Source organism: Coloeus monedula (assembly GCF_965178545.1).
Source record: "Coloeus monedula genome assembly, chromosome: Z".
NCBI lineage: Eukaryota > Metazoa > Chordata > Aves > Passeriformes > Corvidae > Coloeus > Coloeus monedula.
In genome coordinates, this window is record NC_138822.1 from 75,247,413 (window position 1) to 75,274,733 (window position 27,321).

The 27,321-nt window shown below is 54.1% G+C and overlaps 2 protein-coding genes across 2 annotated transcripts; one reads left to right on the forward strand and one right to left on the reverse strand.

The window, feature by feature from the left end:
* Positions 1-6,131: 6,131 nt before the first annotated feature.
* Positions 6,132-21,492, forward strand: CA9 (carbonic anhydrase 9; the record flags this gene model as incomplete). The annotated part of the gene is made up of 12 exons (XM_082301447.1): positions 6,132-6,264; positions 13,152-13,175; positions 14,340-14,510; positions 16,686-16,828; positions 17,492-17,584; positions 17,828-17,894; positions 18,138-18,295; positions 18,441-18,576; positions 20,717-20,740; positions 20,917-20,943; positions 21,081-21,174; positions 21,311-21,492. 12 exons carry the CDS (start codon positions 6,132-6,134, stop codon positions 21,372-21,374), a joined length of 1,134 nt encoding a protein of 377 aa, XP_082157573.1. The 3' UTR covers positions 21,375-21,492.
* Positions 21,493-22,270: 778 nt separating this feature from the next.
* LOC309585073 (gamma-secretase subunit Aph-1b-like) lies at positions 22,271-26,948 on the reverse strand. The gene is made up of 7 exons (XM_082301541.1): positions 26,748-26,948; positions 25,698-25,868; positions 24,523-24,596; positions 24,229-24,351; positions 23,751-23,878; positions 23,396-23,519; positions 22,271-23,158 (listed from the first exon to the last, which is right to left on the reverse strand). The coding sequence occupies exons 1-7, from the start codon at positions 26,858-26,860 to the stop codon at positions 23,121-23,123; spliced, it is 771 nt and encodes a 256-aa protein (XP_082157667.1). The 5' UTR covers positions 26,861-26,948; the 3' UTR covers positions 22,271-23,120.
* Positions 26,949-27,321: the final 373 nt, after the last annotated feature.

The following is a 27,321-nucleotide window of genomic DNA, read 5'->3' on the forward strand; positions in this document are numbered from 1 at the left end:
CAGAAAATAACCTTATACACACTGGTAACAGTTTAATTACACCAAGTGAAAGGTTACAAATGTTTATAATCATGATACTTAATTTCAAGGACAGAAACTGGAGCAATAAATTACAGGAACAAGGTAATGGAGTCACCTGGACTGAGCAGCACGAGGACTGGGCATGGAACAAAGAGAGGCATGGAATTTTTTAGTTCTCTCAGTACAAACAACCATTTGAAACTTGTGTCCTGAATAATGTCTAAATATTTTAGGAGGTGACTCCAGCCCTCTGTGGTCTTATATCTACGGTGAATGATATTGAGGATGAACAAAGAATCTGAGCTGTAATAAAAGTGGTCAATCAACAAAGAATGCTCTGACTTGGAGGTCAGGTTGTGCATGGAAAACCTGAGAACTGTTCCCATTTGAAAACCTGCAGAGGAAACTAAAGCTCCATGAAAGGGTCTTTAGTAGTATTTGATGGAGAACAGCAAAGAGGAGGGGAGCCTGTGTGAAGATTAAAAATCAAGTGTTAGGGGTGACTCCTCAACTGGACAAGCATCCATGTCCATGTTGTGAGACAGGAGGACAGAAAAAGAGGACAAAATTAAAAGCAAGTATAAGGCCAGGCCACCCCATCCAGAATGAAAGGTGTTCAAAGGACTTGAAAATTGCAACCTCAGACCAGAAAGAAGCAATAGTTCCCTACAGGTCTGGTGTCCAACCGGAGGTGGTACCACAGGAGAGACTAAAAAAGGTACCTCACTTTCAGTGGAGAAAAGGGATATGAGTGTCTCTGGAAGAAGGAAAGTTATGCAATAACCAGGAAGAAGGATAAGAAAAGGAATACAAATTTGCTACAATGATTTTTTAGCATACTAATCTAGATTCTCTCTGGACGAAGGAAAAGTTCTGGGCTCCTTTACCAGGATTTCAACACATTTTTAAAGTAATTTCAAATGTGAGTATTAATTAGAGTCAAGATGATAAGGAATGCAAAGATACAATTTAAAAAGGGAAAAATAATGGGTCATCCTAAGAAAAGAGTCCCTGCACAGTAAAGAAGATATTACTGAAATGCACTGAAGTGGGTTTTAGGACCCACATTCATAAATACTGTCATTAGGGACCTTCCCAAGGGGGAGAAATGTGCCAATGAAATGAAATGGGAAACACTGCTGCGCAGCTGAAAGTCAAACTGCTGCAGCATGGGTGTGAAGACCGCCTGTCATGGAACCTCGTGTTCCTGAGTGCTTGTGAGCTGCTAATCAGAATTCCTGGTATAAAGTACTGTAGGAAAACAAAAAAAAAAAAAAAAAAAGAAGAGCATTCAAACCACCTGATTGTGTGCTTTCCGTGAGTGGTTTCACATGTGGCAGGAGAAGGATTTTCCATGTAGGTTAAATGTATAATTTAGCATGTGTACATTCAGAAAAGATTAATTAAAACTTGAAGAGGTGCAGAGGGTAATGAAATCCAGAGTAGAAGGGGCATTTAGCCTCTGACAAGCTAAACTCTTTCAGACTTGAGTCTGAACTTTCAAAACACAGTTTGAGAAGGGATAGAGTTGCTGCCTATAAATACATCAGAAATAAATGCTACCAAAAGGGCAGCCTTCATATATGAGCAAATAAATTCACGTTAAAGGAAAACGCAAAGGAGATTCGTAAACTCTGAGGTTTTCTAATAATGCCAAGAAAACACAGGGCAGGAGGACTACTGCTTTCCACATGCTTTCATCAGAACATGAGGGAGGCCATGAAACTGATTTTTTAAAAGGAGTATCAAAGTCAGTACCCAGGCAAGTAATGTCAGTCCTAATTTGGACATAGCTATAGGTAAACTCTTGTTCTGTTCACTGCAATTACAAAGATGATGTATTCACTATTAAAGAGAGATCGTGGTGCACCTCAGTGCTCTTGGAGTTGTTTGCCAGGTTCAAATCTCCACATTTTTGTCCTGCTGGGACAACACTCTCTTTGGTGCTTGCCAGCAGCTGCTGGGGAGGTTGCTTTCCTACCTGGAACATGCTGACATAAGGATCCAGAGGCTTCTATGTAGATTTTGCCTGAAGTCTGATTTTTAAATTTACAGAAGTTTTGATATTTTGAGACTCAGATCCAGAAGTAAGCCTCTTAAAATAAAATTCTGCTTCCCATTATTCAAGTCGTTTTTAGCAATAGGCAGAAATGAGTGTGTAAATATTATACATTATAACTGTACATAGAAACACTGAAATGTGTATTTTAAACCCATCCCTATTACAGCTGCTAGAATTGATAGCTTTAAAGCAGCTCACATACCTCAGATTGGCCCAGGTCCAGGAGCTCCCAGGCCAGCTGGTTCCCCTGGCTACCTGCTTCCTACAGTCTGGCCACAGAGAAGAGCAGACCAGGATCTAGACTGGGTATAGAACCCCACAGCACAGGTGCTGGGGTTACTCTGGAACTGGGAACCATCACACTAGACAGCCAAGGGAAAGCAACCAGCTAATTAACACTCTTGCCTCAAAATATCCCTTGTCAACCTACCCTCAGGCACTGAAAGTTGGTTACTTGCTGGAGACAAGCACTGTGTTGGTATAGGGCTTGGGCAGCCGATGGCACCAGCGCAACAAATGTACAGATGGGGAGATGAGAGAAAAGATAACTGGGAAGAGATACTTTTTGCAACTTTTGCAATTGCAAAGCAAACTAATATCACCTCAAAGGAAAGATTGTTGTTTAGATAATTCTACCCAAATCTCAGTAATGAAATACAAACTGCAGGTGCGGGTATCTGGGATTCACCTCAGTGAGTGGCATAGATCAACCTGACTTTGTTTGGAAATCTTCCAGGGAACTTAACTCTAAACTGTGAGTAGGCACAACAGCAGCACTGATAAAGTAGTGTCCACAGTTTTTACGTTGAAAGTAGCAGACAAAAAGCCCTCCATAAGCTCCGGAATTCACTGGTATATCCCGTGGGAAAGGATTACTAGCACAATTTTGAACCAGGCCCAGAGTGCCAAAATTCTTCTAGATATCCAAGCCTTTCCTTAACATGAGTCAATTTTCCTGGGAATTACATCCTTTTCCTAAGAATAAACCCTTTTACAAGCATTTAGAGGTCGTCCCTACAGCACTGGAGCTAAAACAAGACCAGCCAGTGTTTCCAGAAGTACACCCACTCTGTCTCAGCCTGGTGCATCTTGTGCTGCACGGGATTGTAGAAGCTCCCTGGTATGCCAGTGCTTTGTGCCTCGGGCTGGATCTATGCTGAGCTGAGCACAAGTTTGGTGCTGCACATCTCCACATAGCTCACAGCAAAGAAGGGCACAGAGCTGGGCTGTTTGCAAGGGCCTGGATCCTTCTGATCAGATCTCCTTTGACATAATTCTACCAGAGAATCCCAGGGGACAGATTTTGGTGAGAATATAGCACTGATGTGAACCTTGTGCGGGACAGCAAACCCCTTGTGCTCTTCCCTGTGTGGACTGAAAGGCTCATGGAAGGTGGCTGTGATCCACAAGCCCCAGCATTCCCACGAGGCACCATCCAGACCAAGTGCCCTGATGATGGAGTCACCTTTCATTCTAAGTGTCCACAGCAGCCAAGTATCATCTCTACCAAAAAGAGCTGACAAAGTGTAAGGGATCACAGGTGGAAAGGAGACACACGCAGTTACAGCGGCTGATATGATATGCTCATCCTCGAAGAGCAATAGAGAGGGAGGACAATGAAACCTAAGAAAGTCATGGCAGCAAAGAGAATGCAGGGTGAGCTCCCTGGAGAAGCAAGCAGAATTGATAGACTCAGGAGTGAGGTGAGAAGTCCATAGGGCTTGCCCTGAAAAAAAGGTAGGCTGAGTCTGTCATTCCTCTGCTGTATAAAACGGCCTTCTTCATCTCCGTCCAGGATAAAGACCGCTTAGATAAACCATGGGAACATGAGCAGGAGAGAGCACTGGAATTACAGTTTATGGTTTGTTTTCCCCCCACACCCCTGTTTCCTTGAGCCTTGACAAATGAATATCTTCTTATCCAACGGTTCTGTTTATCTCATGTTGGAAGGAACAAGGTGAGTCAGGACAATTGCGTTGATCCTACCTGCAGGTCATCCCTGGAAGCACAGTTCTCCAGCGAGGCCAGGAGTGAGGGACCATCTCTGGCACAGCCCATGGCAGAACCCCATGGTGTCAGGTAGACAATGACCAGCAGCCTCTATTCCCAGCTGCCACCTTTTTGGCACAGATTGCTTCTGCTCAGCAAAAAATCCAGCCCCAGCCAGAACTTCTGTACTGCTTGGTGGATCTTGAGCCCTCTTGCAGTAATAGCAAGCCTGTGGATACAGATGTATTCACATGCCTACGCTGAGCACATTCATAAAGGAAGGTGTTGGGATGACCAGTGACTTGGGCCAGGAAAGAGCTGGGCAGACTGGTTTAGCAGAGGCATGGAGCCTATGGGGCATGGCGTAGAGCTGTGACTCTGGCAGTGCCGCAGAGCAAGGCACAATATCCCATTAACTTGTCCAGTACCTTTTTGTGTGTGCACAAATCACACATTGAGGGAAAGGATTTTCCCATTCCCTTCTGCACCACATGAAAAAAATAATTTGCTGGTTGAACTCAAACTTCCTGCTGGATTATTTTCGTTGGTTGTGCCGTAAATCCGCTATCCCAAGAGAGTAAGTGCTTGTTCCCTGCTCTCCAATCCAATCCAAGCCAAGATGCTTATGGGCACAGAGTTCTCTCCACCAGGCTGGGCAGCCATGCTTTGCTCCTTCTTTACAAGGAAACCACCCTCACTCCCAAGCAGCCCTGGGGCCCCATGCATGCTCTTTCTGTTCCGGATCCTTTTGTGATGGGAGAAACAAAACCATAGGCAAAAAATTAGAGGAGGTTTCACCCAAGATTTATTCAAGATCAGAATGGGGTGGGCTTTTTTGTTTTGGCTTGGTTTTTGTTTCTTTCTTGATAATCCCTGATGCTTAGTTCAGTTTTTTCTTGGCAAGTGGTGAGCTGACATCACCATGACTCTCTGGTCTGCTCTGTGAGTTTCATTAGCTGATTAAAGCCCACCCTGTGCCACGCATCCTTGATTCATCAAATGTGCAGCACTTTGCACCTACCAACATGGACCACAGTCTCTTGTCGATGTGCCCAGCCACTTTTGGTGCAGGATCTTTGTTCAAAGCTTTTTGGTATCCAGGTACGCTGTATACACACACTGAGCAGCACCCAGATGTTTCCTGCCACCTCTGAAGAGCAGGAGAAAGACTTCTGCCCAGAGTGGAGTTGTGGCATCCTCTAGCATCCATGGAAATCCTTTTCTTAACTGTACATGCATGAGTAAGAAGAGGGGACATCCGCCACTGAGGAGTCCCTCACCTACTGCTGAGGAGAGGGCACAGCCATGGTTGAGAGGTCTGCACCCCAGCAGGGTCCTTCACCCATTGCTGAGGTGAGTGGACACCCACCACTGAGAGGCCCTTTGCTCAGGGTCCCAGCACCATTCCTGAGGAGAGGGGACAGCCAGTGTTGAAGGGTTTCACCCGTCTCTGAGGAGAGAGGACACCCATGATGGAGGGATTCCTCACCCACCACTGAGGAGAGGGAACGGTCATGGGTGAGGGGTGCCAACCCTATTGCTGGGGAGAGGTTTCACCCACTACTGAGGAGAGTGGAAACCTTTTGGCTGACAGATCCCAAACTCGTCATTGAGGAGAAGGGATACCTGCTGCTAAGTGATCCCAACCACAACACTGAGGAGAGGGGACACCCACTGCTGAGGGGTCTTTCACCCGCTGCTGGGGAGAGGGACGCTCACCTTTGAGGGCTCCTTGACCCATCACTGAGGAGAGGGGACACCCATGGCTGAACGGACTGAGGAGCCGACTGGGATCCCCCGCCCCCTGCTCCACCGCATGTCCCGGCGGGGAACTTAGGTGGGGAAGGGACAGCCCCTGGGGAGTCCCGGATTGGAGTCCCACTTCGGGCGGCTCACCTGGCCGGACCGTGCGGCGGCAGACTTTGGCTCCAGCCCCTATAAAAGGTAACGGAGGCGTGAGTCAGAGCCGCCGCCTCCTCCCCGCCCGCTCTCACTTACGTGCGGCCGGGCGGGCGGGCAGGCACGGAGCCGCCGTCCCGCACCCGCGCACTTGCCGGAGATGAACCGCGCCGCGCTGCGGGTCTCGCTCCTTCTCCCGCTCCTGCTCCTGCCCTCCCTGGGCCGTGCCGGCTCCGACAGCGAGAGCGACCAGGAACACGGCGGCGAGGAGCCCCCGCATTCTCCGGGGAAAGGTGAGCAGGGGTCCCTCGGTGCGCGGGGCTCCACGAGGCGTGGAGCACCCCGCTGCTGCCTTCGGGGTCCCCGTGCACGAGGCGCCTCGGAGCTTAGTTAGGGATGGCCGGTGCCTGAGCACCCTGATGCGTGCAGCACCCCGATATTGAGTTTGGGGACTCTGATACATGGGGTACCTTGATGTTCAGAGTTCCCTCTCTTGCTGAGTTGGGAATCCTTGATGAGTGGAGCGCCCCAGTGCAAGGGGTGCTGGATTTGGGGTGTCTGATGTTTTGTGGAGAGGTGTCCCCACTGCCAGGGAGTTCTCCCCTTGCTTGGTTTGGGGGCAGGGGGGCTGCTCTACCTCCTGCTGCACCCTTGTTAGGGCTCCAGGTGCGCCCCAGGGTGAAGTGCCCCTTTGGAGATGTGCTCCCCCAGCATCGCCCGGCTGCGGGCGCTGCACCCCCCAGCACGTCCCTGCCTTTGTCCCTGCTCCCGCCAACTCCCGTGCGGCTCGACTGGCCCGACCCCTGCCCAGGGGCTGGGCCCTCGCTTTGTCCGCAGCCCTTTTCCCTCACTGGGTCCCGCTTGCATCAGACTGAGGGGGTCAGGACTTCCTGAGATGGGGGTACAAGGGTTGTGCACCAAGCAGCCCCTGCTTGCTCCCGCGGACCGCCCGGAGCTTCCAGCCCTGCACCCTGGCGCGGTGAATGATGGCCGGTCCCCTTTACCCTGCGGCGTGTCGGCTGGGCTGCCCTGCATCCACCTGGTCCCCCCGCGGCCCGCCAAGAGCGGGGTCTGGTCCTGCTGCAGAGTTGGAGGGGGGCAGCTCCACTGCTGACGATGGGGGACGGGGGACGTGACAGAACGCAGGACTGCAGGGTTGTGTGCCCCTCCTCCTCTCCGTGAGATGTCTTGCTGGTGGTATGGGGGCTTTCAGAGTTAGAGGATCAGGGGAAAAGTCCTGGGTCTTTGGTCTTGGTCCCTTTTCTGATTGGAGGCTATGGCACTGCCACGGCTCTGCGGGGATTTTGGGGGAGTGCTGTGGATTTTCTCGCCTGGGGATGAGTGCTGCACTGGGATGTTGCTATCCCTGGCTATGCACCTTGTCCCCTCTTTGCCCACAGGTTTGTTTCCTGGGCTCAGCCTCATAGCGTGTCCTTGGTTTTGCCTTTGGTAAAGAGTTGTCCTGACCTGTGCCAGGACAGCTGCCCTGTGGTAAGGACTGGGAATAGTTTGGTGCCAGGAGCTGCTTTTGTTGTTGCAATGAATCACTTTTCTTACCACTCTTGCCGGGCTGAGCACTGGACAGAGATGGGGATGCAGACGGTTCTTGCCACAGAGATTAAGTAACCCAGGCCACACGGTGAGGGGGTGTTGGGTGTCCAGCATACCGGTGTGCTGCGCTGGCCAAGGGGCTGGACACTGCGTGAGGTTTGGGAGGGGTGGGTGGGAGGACTGGGATGGAGAAGGGGAAAGGAGGTGGCCAGGAGGTCGGTAGGGAACAGGCAAGTTAGCCCGTGCTATACCAGCGTTAACGGCTGAAGGTCTGGATGGAATCCCATGGGAAGCAGGCCATGGCTGGAACCCTCCAAGGCTCCTGCCAGGTGCCAAGAGCTGCATGTCTCAGCACCTCTGCTGGGTGATGAGATGGTTCCCTCTTGCTTGAGGCTTATGCATGAGGTAGGGCTGGTGGCCCCCCAGCCCTGGGTACTCAGCACATGCTTGGGGATTTGCCGTGAGCTTGCTCCCTGAGAAGACTCTGCTTGCCCAAGGACCTGAGTCCTGTGCTAAGTGTGTCTTTGGGAGACAGTAACTCTCTCTCCCTATTTCCTCTCCCTGCCATTCAGATGTGTCTTGCTCTCAGTGTCCTCTTCTTGGTCATTCCCCCATGTCCTCTTCTTCCAGGAGAACCTATTTTTCTTGCTTAATACTCCTTATTCATGTCTCTCCCCAGCTCCAAGCACTGATCTGTCCTCTGGGATTTCCCCATTTTTATCCCTTTTGTTGGGATGGCCCTTTCTCTGCAGCACTCTGGTTGTTTCCTGCTTCCCCCAGCACCTACTGGGGCAGCTGGGTTCAGAAGGAGCAGGAATGTGCCTTGGAGTAAATCCTGCCCTATGTGTTCTTCCACCCAAACCCTCGCCCCTCTTGGGGGAGCTGGTAGAGTCTTGGGCTCCACAGCCCAAAGAGAACAGGATCTCCACAGCCTCAGGACAACAAAGAACAATCCCTGCAGCGACCTGTGCTACCAGTGGCAGATTAAAAGCTGATCCCAAAGATTTGCAGTGGGTCAGAGTTTATAAACACAGAGAGGCTTTAATGCAGCCAGGCTTGGGAGGGATCAGTGCCCCCATGGGCAGCACATGGGGTGTTGTCCTGGGCTGAAAGTACATGGGTGCAGCTGCATGGGGGTGTGTCTGGAGGGAGAAACCAGGGAGGAGGTGGGGCTGGAACGACACAGCCCTTCCATACACATGCCTCCTGTGGGGCCTGGCAGAAAGATGCTCAGGTTATGCACCCCCCTGCCCAGACCCTCTGCCTGTGCCATGACTGGAGAGCTGGCTTTGGGCAGCATGAGCACAGTCCAGGTACCATGATCAGGTTATTGCTTTCAAGGGATGTGGTGTTTCGATATGTTTTGTAGGCTGGGACCCGGCTGCTGTGGCTGGTTCCTACTCTGGGACCTGCACTCTGTGCATCTCTGCATGTTCTGGTACCTCCTGGCTTACTGGCCCTTGGGAACAACACCCCACTTACCCTCTTTTCTGGGCCATGAGCTCCACTGATCTCTCCACAGCCTGGGACTGACCCATAGACAGGGCACAGAAAGGTGGTCCTGGTCGGGCATCTGCAAGCTGAACTCATCCCATGGGACTTTGACACTGGTACAGCTCAGGATTGGCTCCCAGCAGGAAGAGGAGGCTCAGGCAGCATGCCAGCACTCCCCGTGGCTGAGCACTGGGCACCGTGTGCCTGGCCAATAAGAGAGCAGGATGGGAAAGCTTGAAGTGAGCCCGCTGTCCTGCCTGCCACACACGTGCCATCCAAACTTCTGGAGCTCAAGCTCACAGCAGTGGCTGTGTTGCTGTCAGGCAGCATCCACGCTGTGAGCAGCACATGTGTTTCAGGGTTGTCAGGTACCCTGCAGCAGCCTCAGACTGCACAGAACCTAAAATATGAAAAACTCAGGATGGGAGGTGCAGACGTGTAGGGCAAACCCTCTGATCCCCTTCCTTATTGTCTGGCTCTGCTGAAGGTTGCCTCCTGGTCTGTGCAAACGATTCTGAGTCCTTTGGGTGCACAGTCCATCCCTGTGTGCCCTTGATGAGGTCTCCTGGGAGCAGCCTGCTGCATCAGTGTCTTTCCTGTGAGTGATTCACAGCATCCAGTGGTTGAGCTGGCTCCTCACGCTGCCAAAAGCTGCTCCTACCCTTCCTCCCCGGCTGCAGGACATGCGGAGCAGCACGCTGGTAATGGCAGCGTCTGCCTGAACTCGGCAGGAAAGTGTTGTTGGATGGTGTTGGATATCAAGGAGGGAAGGGAGCTGGCACTTGCAGCAAAGCCTGTATCCCAGAATGGGAGGGCTGAGTGGGAGCAAAGAACAGCGGGAGAAAGCACAAAGGGAGGGTGTAAAGGGGGGAAACTCGTGGGAAACTTGGCTGGACCGCGGGCTGCTGGGGAAAGGCGGGCGGCAGGCAGTACTCAGGTGAACCGGGGGGCTCTGCGCGGCTGAGCACGGCGGCGGTCTCGCCTGCAAGGGCAGGCAGCTCCTGTCAGCACCCTACTGTGTTTTCCCGCAGGAACCCCTGCAAGGAACCCTCTTCTTGCGCGTTATCTCCCGGTGTGCGTATCGCATCACCAGGGCTGTTTCCCTCCACGTTTTCGGGAGCGCTTTGCAGTCCCTGCCGGGGCAGTGGGTGCTCAGAGGTAAGGCAGGGCATGCAGAGAGCTGCAGCATCCGCTGCCGAGGTTCTTTTGTGGTGAGTGGAAGCAGTTCAGCAGAAGGGAGATCTGGCATCACACGGCTTTCCGAAGGAGAAGACGTGCTCCAGCGGGAAGCGTGGGAGGCAGACTGAATTATGCAAATCACCACTTGGGCGGGGCAGTGGGTTAATGTTCATGGCTGCGAGACTGCAAAGGCCCCCAGGTGGAAGGGATCGGAGCAGTTAGCGCAGGGCTCCTCCGAGCTGTGCCGGGGCAGGGCGGGATGTTGAGAGCCTGACCCAGCGCCCGAGCTGGGCTCGCCTCGGCGCTCTCCTGCAGCGCTCGGTGCGTGCGCCACGGGGGCCCAACCCTGCACGGCTGCGCTCGAGAGATGCCTGCCCGAGGGGGCTGTGCCACCACTGCACCCAGAACCACGGGGTGGGAAAACACACCCACGGGGGCTTCGGTGGATGGATAAGAGCTCATGGGTCCTTCTGGGTTTGATGCCAAGACATCCCTGGGGAAGTCTGTTGTGTTGGGGTGGATTGAACTGGTTCCTCGGTGCAGCTGCAGCCTTCGGGGTGTCCAAAGCTGCCGAGCTGAGCTGGCAGGGGGCTGCAAGGAGGGTCCAGAGCCCCCTCAGCTGTGGGAATAGACGTGTGCTGGGAGATGTGGGAAGCTGAGGTAATTGGCACAGTGCTGACACAGCAGGGCAGGTGTCAGCACAGGGCTATTGCTCAACCGGTGATAAGATGTTTGAGCTGCTTTCTGTCAAGGCAGAGTCCCTGGAGGTGAGCAAAAAGTGGGGTGTTGGGGCGGGCTGTGCCAGTTGAGGCATGTGCAGTGAACTGAGGTACCGTGTGCCAGCCCTGGGGTGCTGTGCCTCACCTGTGCCATGACTGCCCCAAAGTGAGTGTTTCTTTGTGCAGATAGTGCCCAAATGGGTAGGAGAGCAGGAGCAGAGTGGGAAAAGACATGTGGTGTTTCCAGAGGAGGGTCTATCATCTCTCAATTTTGATGCACAGTCAGTGTCTGGGCAGCAGGAATCCTTTTTGTGAGCAAGGTGGGCAGGATAAATGGATCTCAGCTTGCTGTAGCAGAGCTGGGTGCATGCCTGGGCAGTACCATGCAAGCAGGTATGGAGAGGGCACTGCAGTCTGTCCTGGGGCACATGTGTCCTGGTGCATGCAGCTGTGGCTTGCACAGTCCTCTGCTTGCTGCTCCTTCTTTCTTTGCCTTTGGGAATACCCAAGAGATCCCTGGGCATTGCTCCTGAGCGTCAGTAGTGCGACAGAGGTGAGTCACCAGTCATACTGGAGGGAGCCCTGAGATCTGTTCCCATCTCCACAACACAGTGCCCCTAAACACCCTCCAGACCTTCCCAGCCCAGTTTGGCTGTGGTCATCCACTCCCCTGAGCAGCAGATGCTCCAAAACCCCCAGCAGTGCCCATGCCTGGATCCTCGCTGAGTGGAGGGCAGGATCCTGCTGGGCTTAGGGCCTTGCATGGGACATCTGGGCCTGGGAAAGCTTGCCTCTTCCTTTCTCACCCCTGAGCTGGAATCCACTCCTATTAATAGCAAGTGGGTGTCGATAGCTCTTGTCAGCAGTAGGGGTCGGGGCTGGAGCAGCTCCTGCTGAGACCCTCCAGCATCCTGGTGGGGCTGGCAGGCAGATGGCCCCACCAAGGGACAGAGATGATATCGGGGCTCAACCGTACCTCTTAAATGCTCCTCCATGTCATTGCTGCGGTATGAATGCCCCCCTTTGCCCCAAACCTGCCCCAGTCTGGCACTCTCTGCTCCTGCACTCGTGGTCTGAGAAGTGCCAACAGCCTGTCTGCAGTGACAAGCTTGCTGGTAAGGACAAGTCAGGAGGAGCCCATGAATTACATATTGTGCCAGTCAGAGCAGGCACATAATCCTTTTGTGCCATGTTTCCCTGCTTGGGGCAATCTGAGTCCCACATCCCTTTGTCTGGAGCTGGTTGTTTAGAAGGGCTGGTGACAGCCAAGGTGTTTGGTCGGGGGCATCTGAGAAGAGGTTCTGGTGCACTCCTAAGGCTAGCTCCAGTGATGTGCCAGGAATCTGGGCATTGCTGACAGCTCTGGAGGAGAGTGACAGTGCAAGGGCCAGCTCGTTGAGTACTGGGTACTCTCAGGGCCTTCCCAGGAGGGCTTTGCCCCCTCTAGATCTGCACAGTGGGCATACCACCAGCTGTGGGAAACTCAGGTCACATCTTGCCCTGCTGTGGTCACTGTGTGACCCATGGGTGACACAAGAAGAGCAGAGGTCCCGGCATAGGATCCCCCATCCTCCCTCCAGCTTTTCCTAAGGAAAGGGTTTTGCATGGTAAGACCTTACGCAGCTCTGTGTGGGCATTTGGGTGGTCATATGAGTTACAGCTGGGGACAGGAGCTGAGCATTTGGCCTGGCACTTTTTCCTGTGAAAGCCCATCCCCACTGCAGGGGCACTCGCTGATGTAAAGAGAAGGTTTTGATGCTCCTTTTCTTCCTCTGCTCTCAGTCCCAGGCAGCTTTCCCAGGTGGGAGGAGGGTGTCTGCACGGTGCAGTTCATCTTTCTGCCCAAACTCCTCATGGAGTGTGGGAGCTGCACTTGTGAAGTGCCTTGTCTTGGGGCAGTGGGAGGCTTTGGCTGCTCTGGAGCAGCTGCTGGTACAGCTGCTCAGTGATGGAAGCCAATACCTCTGATTTTTCCTTTTCAAGGACAATGCCAAAATGTCAGCCCTGGCGTTTTCCCTCTGACCAACAACTGCAGGGGACCTGGCCGTGCTCTGAGGAGGAGTACCCTCTGGGAACATGCCCTTTGTTGGGACAGAGGGAGAAGTGGGAAAGCAAAGGCGGGGAGGGGGATGGAAGGAGGGCAGTGGGAGCACAAAGGCCTGCTGCCTGGCAGAGACGTGTTTGCTGACAACCTTTCCCTTCCATTCATGTGGTTTTCTCTTTTCTTTTTTTTCAAGGCCACAGCCACTGGAGCTATGAAGGTAAATACCCTGCAGTTACTTCTGCTTTTTTCCTACTACCCAGCAGATCCTGGGCTTGAGCCAGCCATGGTTAATGATTACAGGGCTTCTGTGCGCACTCCACGACTCACCCTTCCCTCCTGCCTGACCGTGACACAGTGCCCGCACTCAGGCATGGATGGGCTGAAGAGCCAGGTGTTGCTCTGATTTCACCAGGAAGCAGCAGCTCCAATGAGAGCTTTCCTAGCCCCTGGGTGTGGGGGGATGCCCCTCTGGAAAGGGCTCCTCCCTGAATGAGAGCTCCCCTGACCCTGTGGGGAGCCAAGTGGGGGAAAGGGCTGCACTCCTCAGGCTGGACTTGCAGTCTGTGCTGGGACTTTGACCAGCCCAGGGATTAGCTTGTCTTCACTTCTGCCCTCTGTCACCCTCCCTCCCCATCCTGCCTGGCCCTGCCCTCGCATCAAGGCTTGGGGGGCCTCTCCACAGCACCCATGATGGGCATCACCACAGTGCTGTGACAGATGCACCCCTTACCACTGCACCATCACCCTGAGGTTTGGCTCAGCTGCTAAAGCCCAGCTCCATATTTACAGGGGTCCTGCGAGGGGCTGGCCTGGGGACAAGCCTGGGTTTGCACTGGCCCAGGACATGCTAGAAGCAGACCTCTGCAGTGCAAAGGGAGGTTTCTGGGGCATCAGCCGTGCTTATCCCAGCTGTGGCACTGGGGAGAGGTGTCCATTTCAGTGGCCAACTGAGCCATGTGAGCTGGCCCTTTGTCACAGAGCCCAGGAGCACTGTGGTACCTTGCTCAAGCAGCAGCAGGGGCGATACCTCCCAGAGGCCAGGCTGTTCAAGGCAGCAAGTGTGTGATGAGCTGCAGGGCAGCAGCTCCTCAGCTTGCCAAGTCCACTTGTAAATGATCTTCTTGCACTCTTCCTAAACACCCCAAAAATAGACTTTCCTGGCAGCTCACCATGCTCCGAGACCTTTCCTGATACAGCTGCATTCAGTCACATGTTGGCATAAAGCTGCTCCCAAGCTAACTTCATGGAAGCTAACCTTATGTGCATGGCTAATTCCCTGGCCAGTGCCTGTCCCCTTCCCCAGTACCCCCAAACCTTCTTTCTGGAGGTGTCCTCATCCTGGCACTCTCACTGACAGTTCCTCCCTTCCTTCTTGCACCAGACCTAAAGCACTGGAGTACGGACTACTCGGACTGCGGGGGCACCAAGCAGTCGCCCATCAATGTTGACACAGCTCAGGCCACCTTCAGCCCTGACCTGCGGCCAATCCAGCTCTCTGGCTACAGCCTGCCTGCCAACAAGCAGCTCAAGCTCAAGAACAATGGGCACACAGGTAGTGGCAAAGGCACCTGCAGGGGCTGGAGCACAAACAGAAGACACTCAAACTCTCCCAGCAGGACCAGGCTTCTCTGACACCCTTCCCCTGGGCTCTGGGAAGCAAATAATCTTGCAGGCTGCAGCCCTGTTGCCTTCTAGGCCAAAGCGGAAGCAACAGGCTGTAGAAATTTTGCAGGTCCATGTGTTTTCTTGGACAAAGTGAGAAGCCCCGAGATGTCCAGAGCCTTTGGGAGCTGGCTTCAGAAATTTTTTAACTCCACATTTTCTTTAAAAATGTGTTCTGGTATTTCTGATGCAGGTTTTCAGCCACTGCTTCCTCCCCTGCATTTCACTTTCAAAGGACTCATCAGTTGCTGGATGTGGCTTAACCTTTAAGCTACCTACATCTGTCTTTTAGGGCACAGCTTTGACCACCTTACTTTGTTTGTACTTAAGGATTCTATCTCAAGACCTTAAAAATTTTTTGTAGGTCTTTTGTTTCCCTTCTCCAGTATCAGATGGCTTTTGTAAAATTCTGGACACAAATTATTCCTGTTATTTTAGTATCTGCCTCAGTATGCCAGATACGGACAAAAACCACTTCTTTCCAGAGCTGAGGATGGTTGGACCCGGTTGCTACCAGCTTTTTCTCGGAGGAAGCAGAACGTGTTGTGCACACTGGTGTCTGCCAGTCCCCAGGCTAAGAAAAGGTTATGGAGAAAGGGACTTAAGAACTTGCTGACAGTGTGATAAGGCACCTCCTTGCCCTGGTAGCCAACGAGATGGAGCTGACCTGTGTATACAGCAAACTTGACAGGTCAGACTTGCTGTGTATGGCCAGATCAGCTGCTTGGTGCATGCACAGAGCTCTGTATTGTGGCCTCCTGCCCTAATGTGCCTGCAGAGTTAAACTAGTTGAGCTCAGTAGTTGCTATTTTAGACACCCTGGAATCTGGTGTTGCTTGGTGTTTAGGAAAGCAGTGAGAGCATTTTCATTGGGGAGGGGGGAAGTACTTTCTCACATGCTTTTAAGATACCTTTTTTTATTGTGGTAACCACTGGTCTGCTTTATGAAGATCCATAAATAAATAAAAAGTTGCAAGTCCAGTAAGATATTTGTACAGTTACTCATTTTGGTAACAAGGTATTTATGCTATACAAGCATTTTTGAGGGCCTGAAAATGACTCAGGTAGTTAGGAGAAGGAAAACAATAGTTTAGGTGTACAAAAGAAGTATAAAAGCAGATAAATTCATAGGGAGGGAACAGTTTCTCACTTCCTGTATTTGAGTTTTCTATCTCTGAACCCAGTGGCAAGGAAGCCGAGATGGCCAATGACTCATCACAGCCCTGTTACGTGGTTAATCCCGAATCTGTGCCCTAGCTTGGCAATGTTACTAAGGCACGCTTCATCTAAAAAGGGAAAAGGGAAAGAACTTACATTAAAAATTAGGAAAAGGTGCTTAAAAGGATAGGACAACCTCTCTCGGGGTCGAGGGATGCTCCTGATATTTTTGCCACATGTCCGGGTAACTCAGTTTTAGATTTGCCACATTGCTGCCTAAGTCCGAAACAGCTGGATAAACCACATTAAAGTAAAGAAAAATCAATGTATGAATTTATGGTGTCCAAAGAAGCAAAAATTTTAGCTCTAAGTGCTTTCAAAATATTTAATGCTTCTATGCCACTAGTTCCAGTGCTGTCGTACACTTACAGGCTGCTTTATTTGAAAGGTCCCAGCTTGCCAAGAGTTGCAGCTCTCTGTCCAACTGCCCTGCTCTCACAGATATCCACCACTCTGCCAGTATCTTTCTCTATGAATTTTGTCCATGGTCTCTTTATATTATTCTCACTTACTCAATAAATTGTTGGATAACATTTGGCTTGGAGCTGGCCCTGGGAGTCTTTGCGGAGGGGGTCTTCACTTTCCAGCATTTTCACAGTAGCTATTTTTGAAGCTGATGTATTTACTGCAGTTTCCTGCAACCTTAAGTCAAAAGTTGAACCCTGGCACGTTGGCAGGCTTGCCCACAGCCTCAAGAGAGATGGAAAGCAAGGTTTTCTGTTACGACCAGTTTCTAGAAACCCAGGCTGACTGTTTCCCTTGAGACATCTCCTTTGCGTACCTGTGGAAAGGACTGGGCTTTACGTTGAATTACTGACTTACTGACCTCTTCCTTCTGCCTCCGCAGTTGTCCTTGAGCTGCCTGAGTCCCTGGCCCTCACTGGTGGCTATGCCCAGCAGTACCGAGCTGTGCAGCTGCACCTGCACTGGGGCTCCCCACTGGGACCTGGCTCAGAGCACACCATCAATGGGCGACGCTTTCCTGCTGAGGTAAGGAGCCCTCATGGTGCTAGATGCATCTTTTCCCTTGTGGTGCTGGGCAGGGAAGGAGTTGGAATGCTGTGATGCTTCTCTCCCACGGCTCTGGTTGTCACTGGATGTAGGCTGTAACCCCTGGCCAGGATCCTGGGCAGTTCTGCAGCAGTGGTGTTCAGTGTAGGAGGCTACATTTTGATGCTGAGCCAGGCACATGTGAAGCCTGGTCCTGGGCTGATGGAGCAGGAGCTGTGGCAGCTCCCAGGCTGTGGAAGTCAGCTTCCCTGGAAGCTGTGAGCCTGCTTTGGGAGCTACAGGGACTGTTTACTCTGTACACACTGTCCTCTTGCTCTGCCAGCTCCCATCTGGTTTTATCCCTCCTTCTCTAGCTGCTGTCATCAAACTGAGCCTGGCTCTGCAGTATGAGCCACTGGTATGCAGGACAGAGTGCTGGTTTGCTGTTCCTGACCAGGGAAATTTCTGCAGGCAGACCTTCATGCTGGCTGCTTTGCAGCAGCAGATTTTCTTGGTCCCGCCAGCATTTTCCCTTCCCTACAGGGGTACTCGTCACATCTGCATGTCTCTTACAGCCCTTGCATCAGCAGGCTGTAGCCCTGGGGGAGTGAGCATCTCCCAGTGGTGCCCATCCAGGACTGGGATTACGTGTTTCCCTTCCAGATCCATGTGGTCCACTACAACACCAAGTACGACAGCTTTACAGAGGCAATGGGTCACCCAGATGGCCTGGCTGTACTGGGAGCCTTTCTGGAGGTGAGTTCCATGGATCAGCAGGGGGAAGATAGGACTAGGGTGGGCAGAGTTGGACACAGTTTTGGGGACTGGCAGAGGTGCAAATGCACCTTGAAAGAAGGGGAGAGAAAGGGCAGAATGAAGCAGTCACGGGGATAGGGTGCCTCTCTCAAGGGGAGATACCTCCTTGCTGGCACTGCCATCACCATCTTGCCTCCCTTTGGCCCCTGTCCTTGCCATTACAGTGGGGTCTCTTTGTTGCAGGTTGGGCACGGGGAGAACCAGTACTACCATGAAATACTAAAGCATCTGTTCGAAATCCAAGAAGTGGGTAAGGCCCTGTCCCACTAGTGCTTTGTCTCAGGGGCTGCAGCCCAGCAGAGAAGCCTGCTGCTCAGCAGAGCGAGGCTGCAGCAGGCAGCCCACCTGCTTTCCCCTGCCTCCCAGGCAAACCAACTGCTCTTCCTCCAGTGGCTGCAGCGGCACATACAGTGCCAGACTGCCCATGATCTTTATGCTGTTGTCCTCCAAGGAATTTGTACCAGTCTCACTCCCATTATGTTTCCTCTCCCAGGACAGGAAACATTGGTGCCTGGATTCAACATTGCAGGTCTGCTGCCTGCCAACCTGAAACTCTACTTCCACTATAATGGCTCTCTGACCACCCCTCCCTGCTACCAGATAGTCAAATGGACAATCTTCAACCAGACCATGCTGCTTTCTCATAACCAGGTCTGTGTGGGCAACGAGCTCCGCACTGGGTCTTTCCCAGCCTGTCCCAGTAAGCTGATGCAGGTGCCCTGTGCCAGTGCTCTGCAGCTCATCCAGCCCCCAAAGGCAGGATGATGCTATTCTGCTCACACTGTTCTCCTTCCAGATGTCAATGCTGGTTTCAAGCCTGAGAACCGATGATGACAAGCTTTTGCAAAGCAACTACCGGCCAGTGCAGAACCTGCATGGGCGACGGGTGCTGGCGAGTTTCCAGACCACCCCTTTGGTGAAGCATGTTCCTGGTAAGGAGTGTGTGACTGTACCCAGCCTGCTCCCAGCTGCAGGGATGCAGTGATGGGGCGAGCACCAGGAGTCAGTGCTTTGCTGTCTCTTACAGAAACACAGCATCTGCATGGGTTAGATGTGCCCGGCAAGTGATGTGTGGCAGCACTGGTCTTAGGGTTCCGCTCTCTCTCATTTCTGCACTTCTTTCATGCTCCCTGGGGAAGATTGATTTCTAGGAACTTTGAGTCTTGCAGGCATAACAGTAGCAGGACTAGGGGATGCATGGTCAAGAGCAAACAGGCAGGTCCTAGCACTCCAGCTAGCTACTTCAATCCCAAATGCAATAGACAAATTCAGTAGGAGCTGCCAGAGGTACAGGCCTGCAGTGAACACCCCTCCTCCAAATCCTGCACGAAGGGCAGTGCTGGGGACACCTCCTGAAAGCTGCGCTCTGCCAGTGGGGCCTCACAGCCGTGCTGGCGAGGCACACAGTCCCCTGCCTGAGAGATCCCTGTCTGCCCACCCTTTATTTCTCCTTGAAGGTCTTTCTTGCATTGGTGATTTCCAGGCATGAGTAGAAATCACTATTAATCCTCAGGTGTGACTATCGCTCTGCATCACTGAATTTTTGCCCATTGCTTCTCCCTGAGGTCACTGGGGTTTTTCTGTTCAACATCCTGTTTCTTTTCTGTTCTGATGGCATTTCCTACACCTTTTGTGAAGGTGACTAATAGGAACCTGGGTTGGTCCCAGGCCTCTGGGCAATGCCTCAATAACCACACACTGTGGTGCAAGGCACTTCCCTCACTATCCCACCTGCAGCCTGCTTGCTAATGGCTGTAGGCTTTTAATCACTGTGGTCTTCCGCCTGGCCAGCTCTTTCCCATGTGGCACTGCATCAAATACTTCACTGAAGCTGGGAGAGATAAAATCTACCGCATTTTCTTTGTCTAGAACATCACTTATCAAAGAAGGATATCGGGTTAGGCTGGCATGCTCTATCTTTGGTAAACCTGTTAGATACTTTATCATATTTTCCATTTACCTCCAAGCCTTTCTTTTACTATTTTCTTGCAGAAGCTGTTCCAAAGCCTCCCAGTGCTGGGGCAAGGGGGGAGTTGCCCAGCTCTATTTTTTTTTTTTTTTTCATTTTTTGCTATTTCTATACAAAACTCCCAACTGTAACAAAGCCACAAGTCTCTTGTTCCTGAAGTGCCAGGAGAATGCCCCAGTACTCCTGGATGAGGTCATTGGTCCCCTGCCTTGTGTGCACAGGATTGTTGGGGGTTTCTCCCCACGTCAGTGCTGACTGCCTGCTTTAGCCCTGGGGCCGCTGAGCACTGAGATGGGGTGCTGTGGGGTCACATCTTGTTTTGCTTGTAGTTGCACCTTCTGTGCCCACTCTTGTTGATCTTTTTTCCAGTCACCACCAGTTTGGGATAACCAGTCCTGCCCCCAGCTGCTGGGTGGAGGTGGCAGCTTTCCTGCAGCAGCCATGTAGCTGGATAGAGCCCGCAGATAGTGCCACTGTGCGCAACACCCGAGCCGTGTACAGATGATAATGCAGCTCTTTAAAAGCCATGTTTTTATGCTGGGTAAACATTTGTCCAGCACAGCTCCTTCCCAGCATGTAGGGTCACCAAGCCATCTCCATGCCAGGTGCCCTACCTGTAGCGTGTGGCTGCCTCTTTTCTGGGAGCTGCTGACCATCTCACTCCAGGCAACTGCTCCCACAGTTTCTGCTTGCTGGGCTCATCCCATGTGCCTCTCTGGGGTCTCCTGTGGGGTCCAGTGCAGTCATGGGGTGCTGAAGTGCTCAGAACCCTGACTGCTTCCTAGGCTGTGGCAGCAGCAGTGGGTGGAGTTTCTGGCTGGGCTCAGCAAGGCTCAGGTGTGGGCTGTGGTTCAGGGATCCGTTTTTCTCCCTTTTCCTCCCTTTTCCTCATGCTTCTGCCAGAGTGTCAGGGCTGGGCTTCCTGCAGCAAGATGCTGTGAGCTGCTGGGGATGTGGCAGGCAGCTCTCCCCTGCTCATGGGTGATGGGGAGCCTTGAGGGGAGCCCTACTTTGGAAGTGGGGTCTGAAGGCCTGCAGGCTTGAGATTTCCCTCTCCAAACACTTCAAAGGCAACTTCCTGACTGTGTTGTCTCTCATTACAGGTAGCGATGATTCAGCAACAGCAGGTAGGTGAGGGTCTGGCACGAAGCAGGGGAAGGAGGGCACGGGGTGTACCTGCTTGGGAATTGGGGTCCTGTGGAAGCCATGTGCTGAGCTGGGAGCAAGCAGCCAGTGGGTTTGTAGGGCTGCTCTGGCATCCATGCTGCTGGTTCTCATCCGCTGGTCTTTGTCTCCTTTGCAGAAGGACACTCCAGCTCATTTCACGCAGGTAAGTGTGCTTAGCCAAGGTTGCTCCTTTGTGTCCCCTCTGCCCCTGGGCTACCAGCCTGCTCCTCGCCTCCTCTTACTCAGCCAATAGTCGCAGGGAACCATCCCCAGAGTAACACACCTGTGCTTGGCTTGCAGGAGACGTGTTGGCCGTGCTCTTTGGGGTGCTCTTTGCTGTCACAGCACTGGCCTTTCTGCTGTACATCTACAAGCACCGCAGCCAGAACGCACGGTGAGCAAGGGAGAGATGCAGGACAGGGCTTGGAGGCAGAAGGGTCCAGGGCATGAGAATGGGGTTTAATGGTGGTTTCAGGCAACAAGACCCCATGCCTGGTCTAACACTCCCCCCTTCCTTCTTTCCCCAACAGGCTGGACTCGCCAACCAAATCCAAGGTCATCTACACGGCAGCCAGCACTGAGAACACCGCATAAACTCCACACCTCTGTGGCAGTCCCAGCCCCACAGGCTCAGCCTGCCACCCCACCTCCCCTCACTCCCATCCCAGGTCAAGGAAAACCAGTGCTCCAGCATCCCTTGGCTGCACAAGCTGCCCACATGCACTGTTTGTCTAGGGGCAGCACTTGGCCCCAATAGATATTTTTGTTATAAAAAAGGTAAAAACTATTAAAAAAAGAAGTAAAATCCTCCCATGGCACCAGCTGTCTCTGCTTTGTGAGAAGCCGTGGGGCAAGAAAGAGCGCCCTGGTGCAGCTGGAACCACAGCGGAGAGGGGTGTGCAGGGACCCCTTCCCAAACAGCAAAGACAGCATCAGCCTCTGTGCACCGGGCAGAGCTCCAGAGTAAGCAGCAAAAGGCTTCTTGTACAGCCCAGCCCTGCCCTCCATCACTCTGGGACTTCTTCCTCCTCTTATTTGTGCAAAGCATTGGAAAAACATAGCTTGGTAGGACTGAAGAAAGGCAGAGCTGAAGGTGGCAGAGCCACTGCTTGCTTGCTGGCCAGCCCCCACCCAGCTCACCCCCAGCTTTATCATAGCTAGATTAGCCAGAACAACCCTAGATCCATGGCTACCTCCCACCTTTCATGATGGCTTCTGTGGAGCTGGAGCCAAGTCCCAGGAAGCTTTATGGCCATGGCAAAACCAGGAGAAACTGGCCCTGTCTGGGAGAGGAGAGGAACCTGCAGGTCTCCAGCCCTCAGCAGCCTCCAGGCAAATGGGGCCTGCAACTGCCAGACCATCCCCCTCCAATCATATCAGCACAGGCCACTGCCACCACTGCTTGTACCCTCCCCCACAAGGGCAGCACTGATGGCCACACACACCCCCATTTGTCTGTGGTACTTAATTTTATTGATATAAAAGCCCACTGTGGATAAAACTGCCTTTTCAGCCCAATGGCAGTTTCTCCCTCCCAGCCCTGTGGCACAGAACCAGGGCTGGTACCCGCCTGAAAATCCCCAAGAACAGGAGAGGGCAATGATCCATTGGAATGGTCCCTTGAACCCCCTCCCAAATCTGTGCCGGCAACAGCTGTGGCATTGCATCTCCTCCCAAGCCCTCCACCACCCTCCATGTCCACTGGGTCTTTTGCATACTGTCTTTTTCCCTCTTCTCCTCCCATCCTGCAAGCTGTCAGTACCCGTGGGTCCCCCAGCACCATCCTGCCGCACCAGGATGCCGGCTCACTGCGCTACTGCAGGGCAGTGCCAGGGCCATGGTTTCTGGGGCAGCAGGACTGGGCAGAGAGGTGGAGAAAGGAGCACTACAGCAGTCAGCCACGACCCAGGGCACGGCAGCACTTTGCAAAGCCCCTTCCTCCACCCTGCAGCGAGGAGGCAACGCAGGCCCCCTGCCCTGGCATGGGGGGCAGCACATCTGTGGCAGCGGGGGGAGAAGCGATGGGTTTCTTTGGGCTCAAGCCTCCGGCAGTCACAGGCAGGCTAACTAGGGCTGAGCTCACAGCAGGGCCAGCAAAGTTGGGTCCCCCAAAACTGAGGTGTTTTATGGGGACTCCCAAAGGGGCGTTGGAGTGAGCCAGTCTCAGCCACACCGGTCGGCTGGCTGCCACAGCTGGACCCCAGCGCCTGCCCCACCAGGGCTGGCCAGGGTCCCCCAGTCCAGGAGAAAAGATATTGCAAAGAAGGTGATGGCCGATCCTGCCGCCAGGATAGGAGGGGAGGGGAGGGGTGGCTGGGGACTGGAACATCCTGCAGGGCCTCAGGATCCTGGCTGGGGGCTGGCTCCACTCCGTAAACCTGCAGGAACCAAGAAGAGAAGTGGTGAGTTTTCACCAAACTCTTTACCCCACTTCTCCTAGGAGAAGCAACAACCTAACCATGGCCTCAAAAACTCCCTGCTCCTCTAAAGTGGGAGACGAGGGGATGACACCCTTGTTTGAGCCACAGAGAAAATCTCTTGCCACCCCAGCACTGGTCCTGGTACCCCATGAGACCCGAAGTGTTCCCCCACGCCCTTTTTGGAGCAGGACTTACAGAGCAGGAAGCGCCGCAGGTTCTGCGCAGATCCCCCCGAGAGCAGGTACGCCCAGGCAGCGGCAGCAGCCATCAGCAGGTAGGAGGGCACCAGGCTGCCCACGTACAGGGGGTTGCAAAACGACTGCGGGAAGAGGCACAAGAAGAGAAGGGTGAGCAGGCAGGAGAGGACAGGAACAGGATGTGTGGCAGTGTCACCACCTCAGTGAATGGAGTGGGACAGGTGGCACCAACCCCAGGATTTGGTTTGTGAAGGACCAGCTGCTTCACTAGTGCCAAAGGCTGTTTCGCCCCAGCATGGGACCAGTACTCTGAATACAGGTCCCAGTGCAGAGCCCTACTCCCAGTTACTCACCGACCCCGAAACAGTGAGATGCATGATAACGACCGCTGCGATCTCCCACCAGCGCCGGTGCTCGCAGCCATGAAAGAAGAGGATCCCCCAGAAGGTGTGAAGGAAAATCAGCACCATGGTCATAAAAGCTGCAGGGAGAAGTGGAGGTGTCACCAGGGAATCACCCACCTCATCTGGCCTGCAGGCTTGGGGAAGGGATGGAGATGAGTCAGTAAAGGGGGGATAGAGAAACAGCATGGCTGGACTGGGAGGTGCTGGGTCAGACTTTGAGTGTGGGAGACATGAAAAGAAGAGCAGGGAGAGTCACAGGGAACAGCAAGAAGGGCTTGTCACAGAGAGATGTAACAAGGGACTATAAGGAGCTCAGGTGGGTGAGGGCGCAACATGGGCAAGACAATGTAAGAAGGAAAACTCCAGCGCCTCATCTGCTGCCTCTGTGGTGGGGCAGAGATGTGAGTGAAGGGTGCCACTTACTCACCTGAGGTCAGGAAATACAGCTGTGAATCCCCATGGATGCCCACAGTGCCAGGCCCTAACGCGTCTGCCAGGAGATTGATCATGGAGAAGGCGCCGCTCATGAGACCAAAGCCCACGCCAGCCACTGCCATGACAGGGACACTGTTAAGCTCTGAGCCTCCCAAGGGCCACCCCATGCACCACCCAGCCAGCTTTGGCATGAGAAATCTCTCTTTGCTCCCAGCACCATGTGCAGCCCTGCCCAGCCTCGCCCCCTGTCCTGTGCTCAGGCTGCTCTGCTCTGCACAGCACTCACCATATGCCATTTGCTGAATGGAAATGGGGGAGCAGCCGTCCTCACTGAGGGCCACCAGCCCCTCGATGGCCTTCCTGTGGGGTGAGAGCACACTGGAGCCCAGCACAGCCAAGCCACCTCCTGAGGCATGGTGCAGTATTCACTCTGCACCATGCCACCTTCCTGGCAACCTCCCCCTCCCCGAGCAACACCCACCACGGAGATCCTCCGTGTGACTGTACCACCAGACAAATCAGGCATGTGAAAATCATGTGAGGCCACACGGAAAGATTTTCCACAGAGGAATGTGGGTGCCAGCCAGCCCGGCAGAGCAGGGCTGGTGTGAGCAGGACGCTGGGTCTAAGGCAAGCAGCACCCCCGCATGGAAAGCAGCCCCACTGCAGGCGTGGGAGGCTGTACCTGATCTCTGCACTTAGACTGAGAAGATGTTGACAAACAATGGAGGATGTGCAGGGAAGAGCTCGAAGAGCTAGAAAAATTCTTTTGGGGGAGAAACTGGGAGAGGAGAGGCTTCATAATTTATGCCAACTAGAGGTGTGACACGTAAGGAGCATGCCAGGCAGCTCCTCGGCCCGGGGAGGACAGCAGCACTTGGGACCGGAGATCCGCAAGGCAAAGGAAACGCAGTAGTTTGTGTCAGAGGCTGCTCCGTGGAGCTCTGCTACCCTCTGCCTGCCCGCCTCCGGCAGTGCCCTGCCGCAGGGAGCAGCATGGCCTGCAGACATGCTCCCCCCAGCATTCTCCCAGCTTCCAGCCGGGAAGACTAAGGAGTATGAAGGACACCTCCCCATACCTGCCTGCCCAGCCCCAGCACAGTGTCCGTCCATACACAGGACAGGGTGCAGCACGTGCTTCCCTGCCAGTACAAGCCCCTGCGCTCCAAGACAATGGTATCAGGAAGGCTGGGAGCTGCCAAAGCTGCAATGAGACTGTTTCCTGGCTTGGTCAGGGCACCAGATCCTCCAGAGCTTAGGGCCGCTCTGCCCCACCACCTGACACCCACTAAGGTCAACACACAGAAGCAGGTGCCACCCATGTGCTCCCAGTAAGCACTGAGGCAGCTTTGTGCCACACCTGACATTCCCCCCAGCCCAGCAGCTCACAGACGGAATCTGGCACCACCATGGCTGGGAAGACTGTCCAGCAGTGCTGGCACAGCAGGGAGATGCCGTTACCTGAGGAGCTTGTAGTAAAGGAAGCGGAAGGCCTCCTGCAGCAGCACAGAGAACATCACCCCAAAAATCAGGAGCCCCTTCTGCAGCCGCTCATCCTGGGGGTCGCTGGCTTTCACTGCGATGAACCAGATGAGGGACGAGAGCAGCAGCGACACCAGCCAGAAGAAAGCCCTGTAAGAGACAGAGCTTGCTGGCACCGGTGCTGTGCTGGAGCTGCTGCTGTGTTGGGACTGGCACCGGCAGCTGTGCCCTGGCCTTGCCCACTCCCTGGCCAGCACCAGTGCCATTATGGTACCAGTGCTGGGCGGCTGGTGCCTGTACTGGTCACACCACTGTGTTGTGCCTACACTCGTGCTCCACTGGTCACCAGAACTGGCAGCAGTCGCCCTGTTGTGCCCGCAGCAGTACCAGCACCTGTTCCAGGCTCATATCCACGCCAGTACCAGTTCCAGTACCATATCCTTCTGGTCCCACAGTGGTACTGGTACCAGTTACCCAGATGCACACAAGCACCAGTACCACTACCAACCCTTCACTGGTACTGTATGAGTGCTGGTGTCCACAATGTGCCAATGGCTGTGACAGTAAGAGAAACAATATCTGTGCTCTTACCATGCAAGCAACAGCACCAGCATGAGTACTGGTGACTCCAGTGAGTCCACAGCAGCACCAGCATGAGTCCTGGTGTGTCTGCTGCACCCACGATGGTGCCTCAGCCAGTAGTCACATGCCTATCACACCCCTGATGCTACCAGCACCCTGTCACACCCATACTGCTACCAGCACTCCTGTCACGCCCATCCTGTACCAGCACCGTCACTGGTACCAGCAACCCGGTCACGACTGCAGTGATCGTGTACAGGCACTGGGACCAGCACCCCGACACATCCGTACTGGGACCAGCACCAGCAGCAGAATCAGTGCCCCCACCACGATCGTTCTGGTAGTAGCACCGGCGCTGCTCCTAGCGCCCGGCCACGCCCACACGGCTCCCGGAGCCAATCCTGCTCCCACACCACGGCAGCACCAGAGCCCCCAGCGCTGACTGACCCGGCGATGAGGATGATGATGCGGAGCGGGTCGCGGGCGATGGTGAAGATGAAGAGGCCGAACGCGGGCCCGAAGGCGATGAAGGTGCACCCGAAGAAGACGGCGAGCGTCATTTCGGCGGGAGCGGGGACACGGGACCGGGGTCGGACCCGGAGCTCGGACCGGACGGGCCCCGCGGCCCCTTCCCCCTCCGCCGCCCTTCCGGGGCCGATGACGTCACACGTGCGCGCGCCGCCGCCGCCGGAAGCAGCGTCCCGGGGCGGGCGCGGGGGGCGGGGCCAGGCCCGTCAGTCACGGCGGGCGCGGGGTTGGATATCGGGAAAAGGCCCGTGCGGAGCGGGCCGGGGCCTGGGACAGGCTCCCCGGAGAAGGGGTCGTAACGCCGGCCTGGCAGAGCTCAAGAAGCGTTTGGACAACACTCTCAGGCACACGGTGTGCAGGGCCAGGAGCTGGACTCGATGATCGCTGTGGGTCCCTCCCGGCTCGGCATGTCCTGGGGTCCTGTGGTCCTTTGGGGGCGCAGTTTGGCCTTGTCCCCACGGTCCCCCCACGAGTGGGGCCCTGCGCGGCCCCC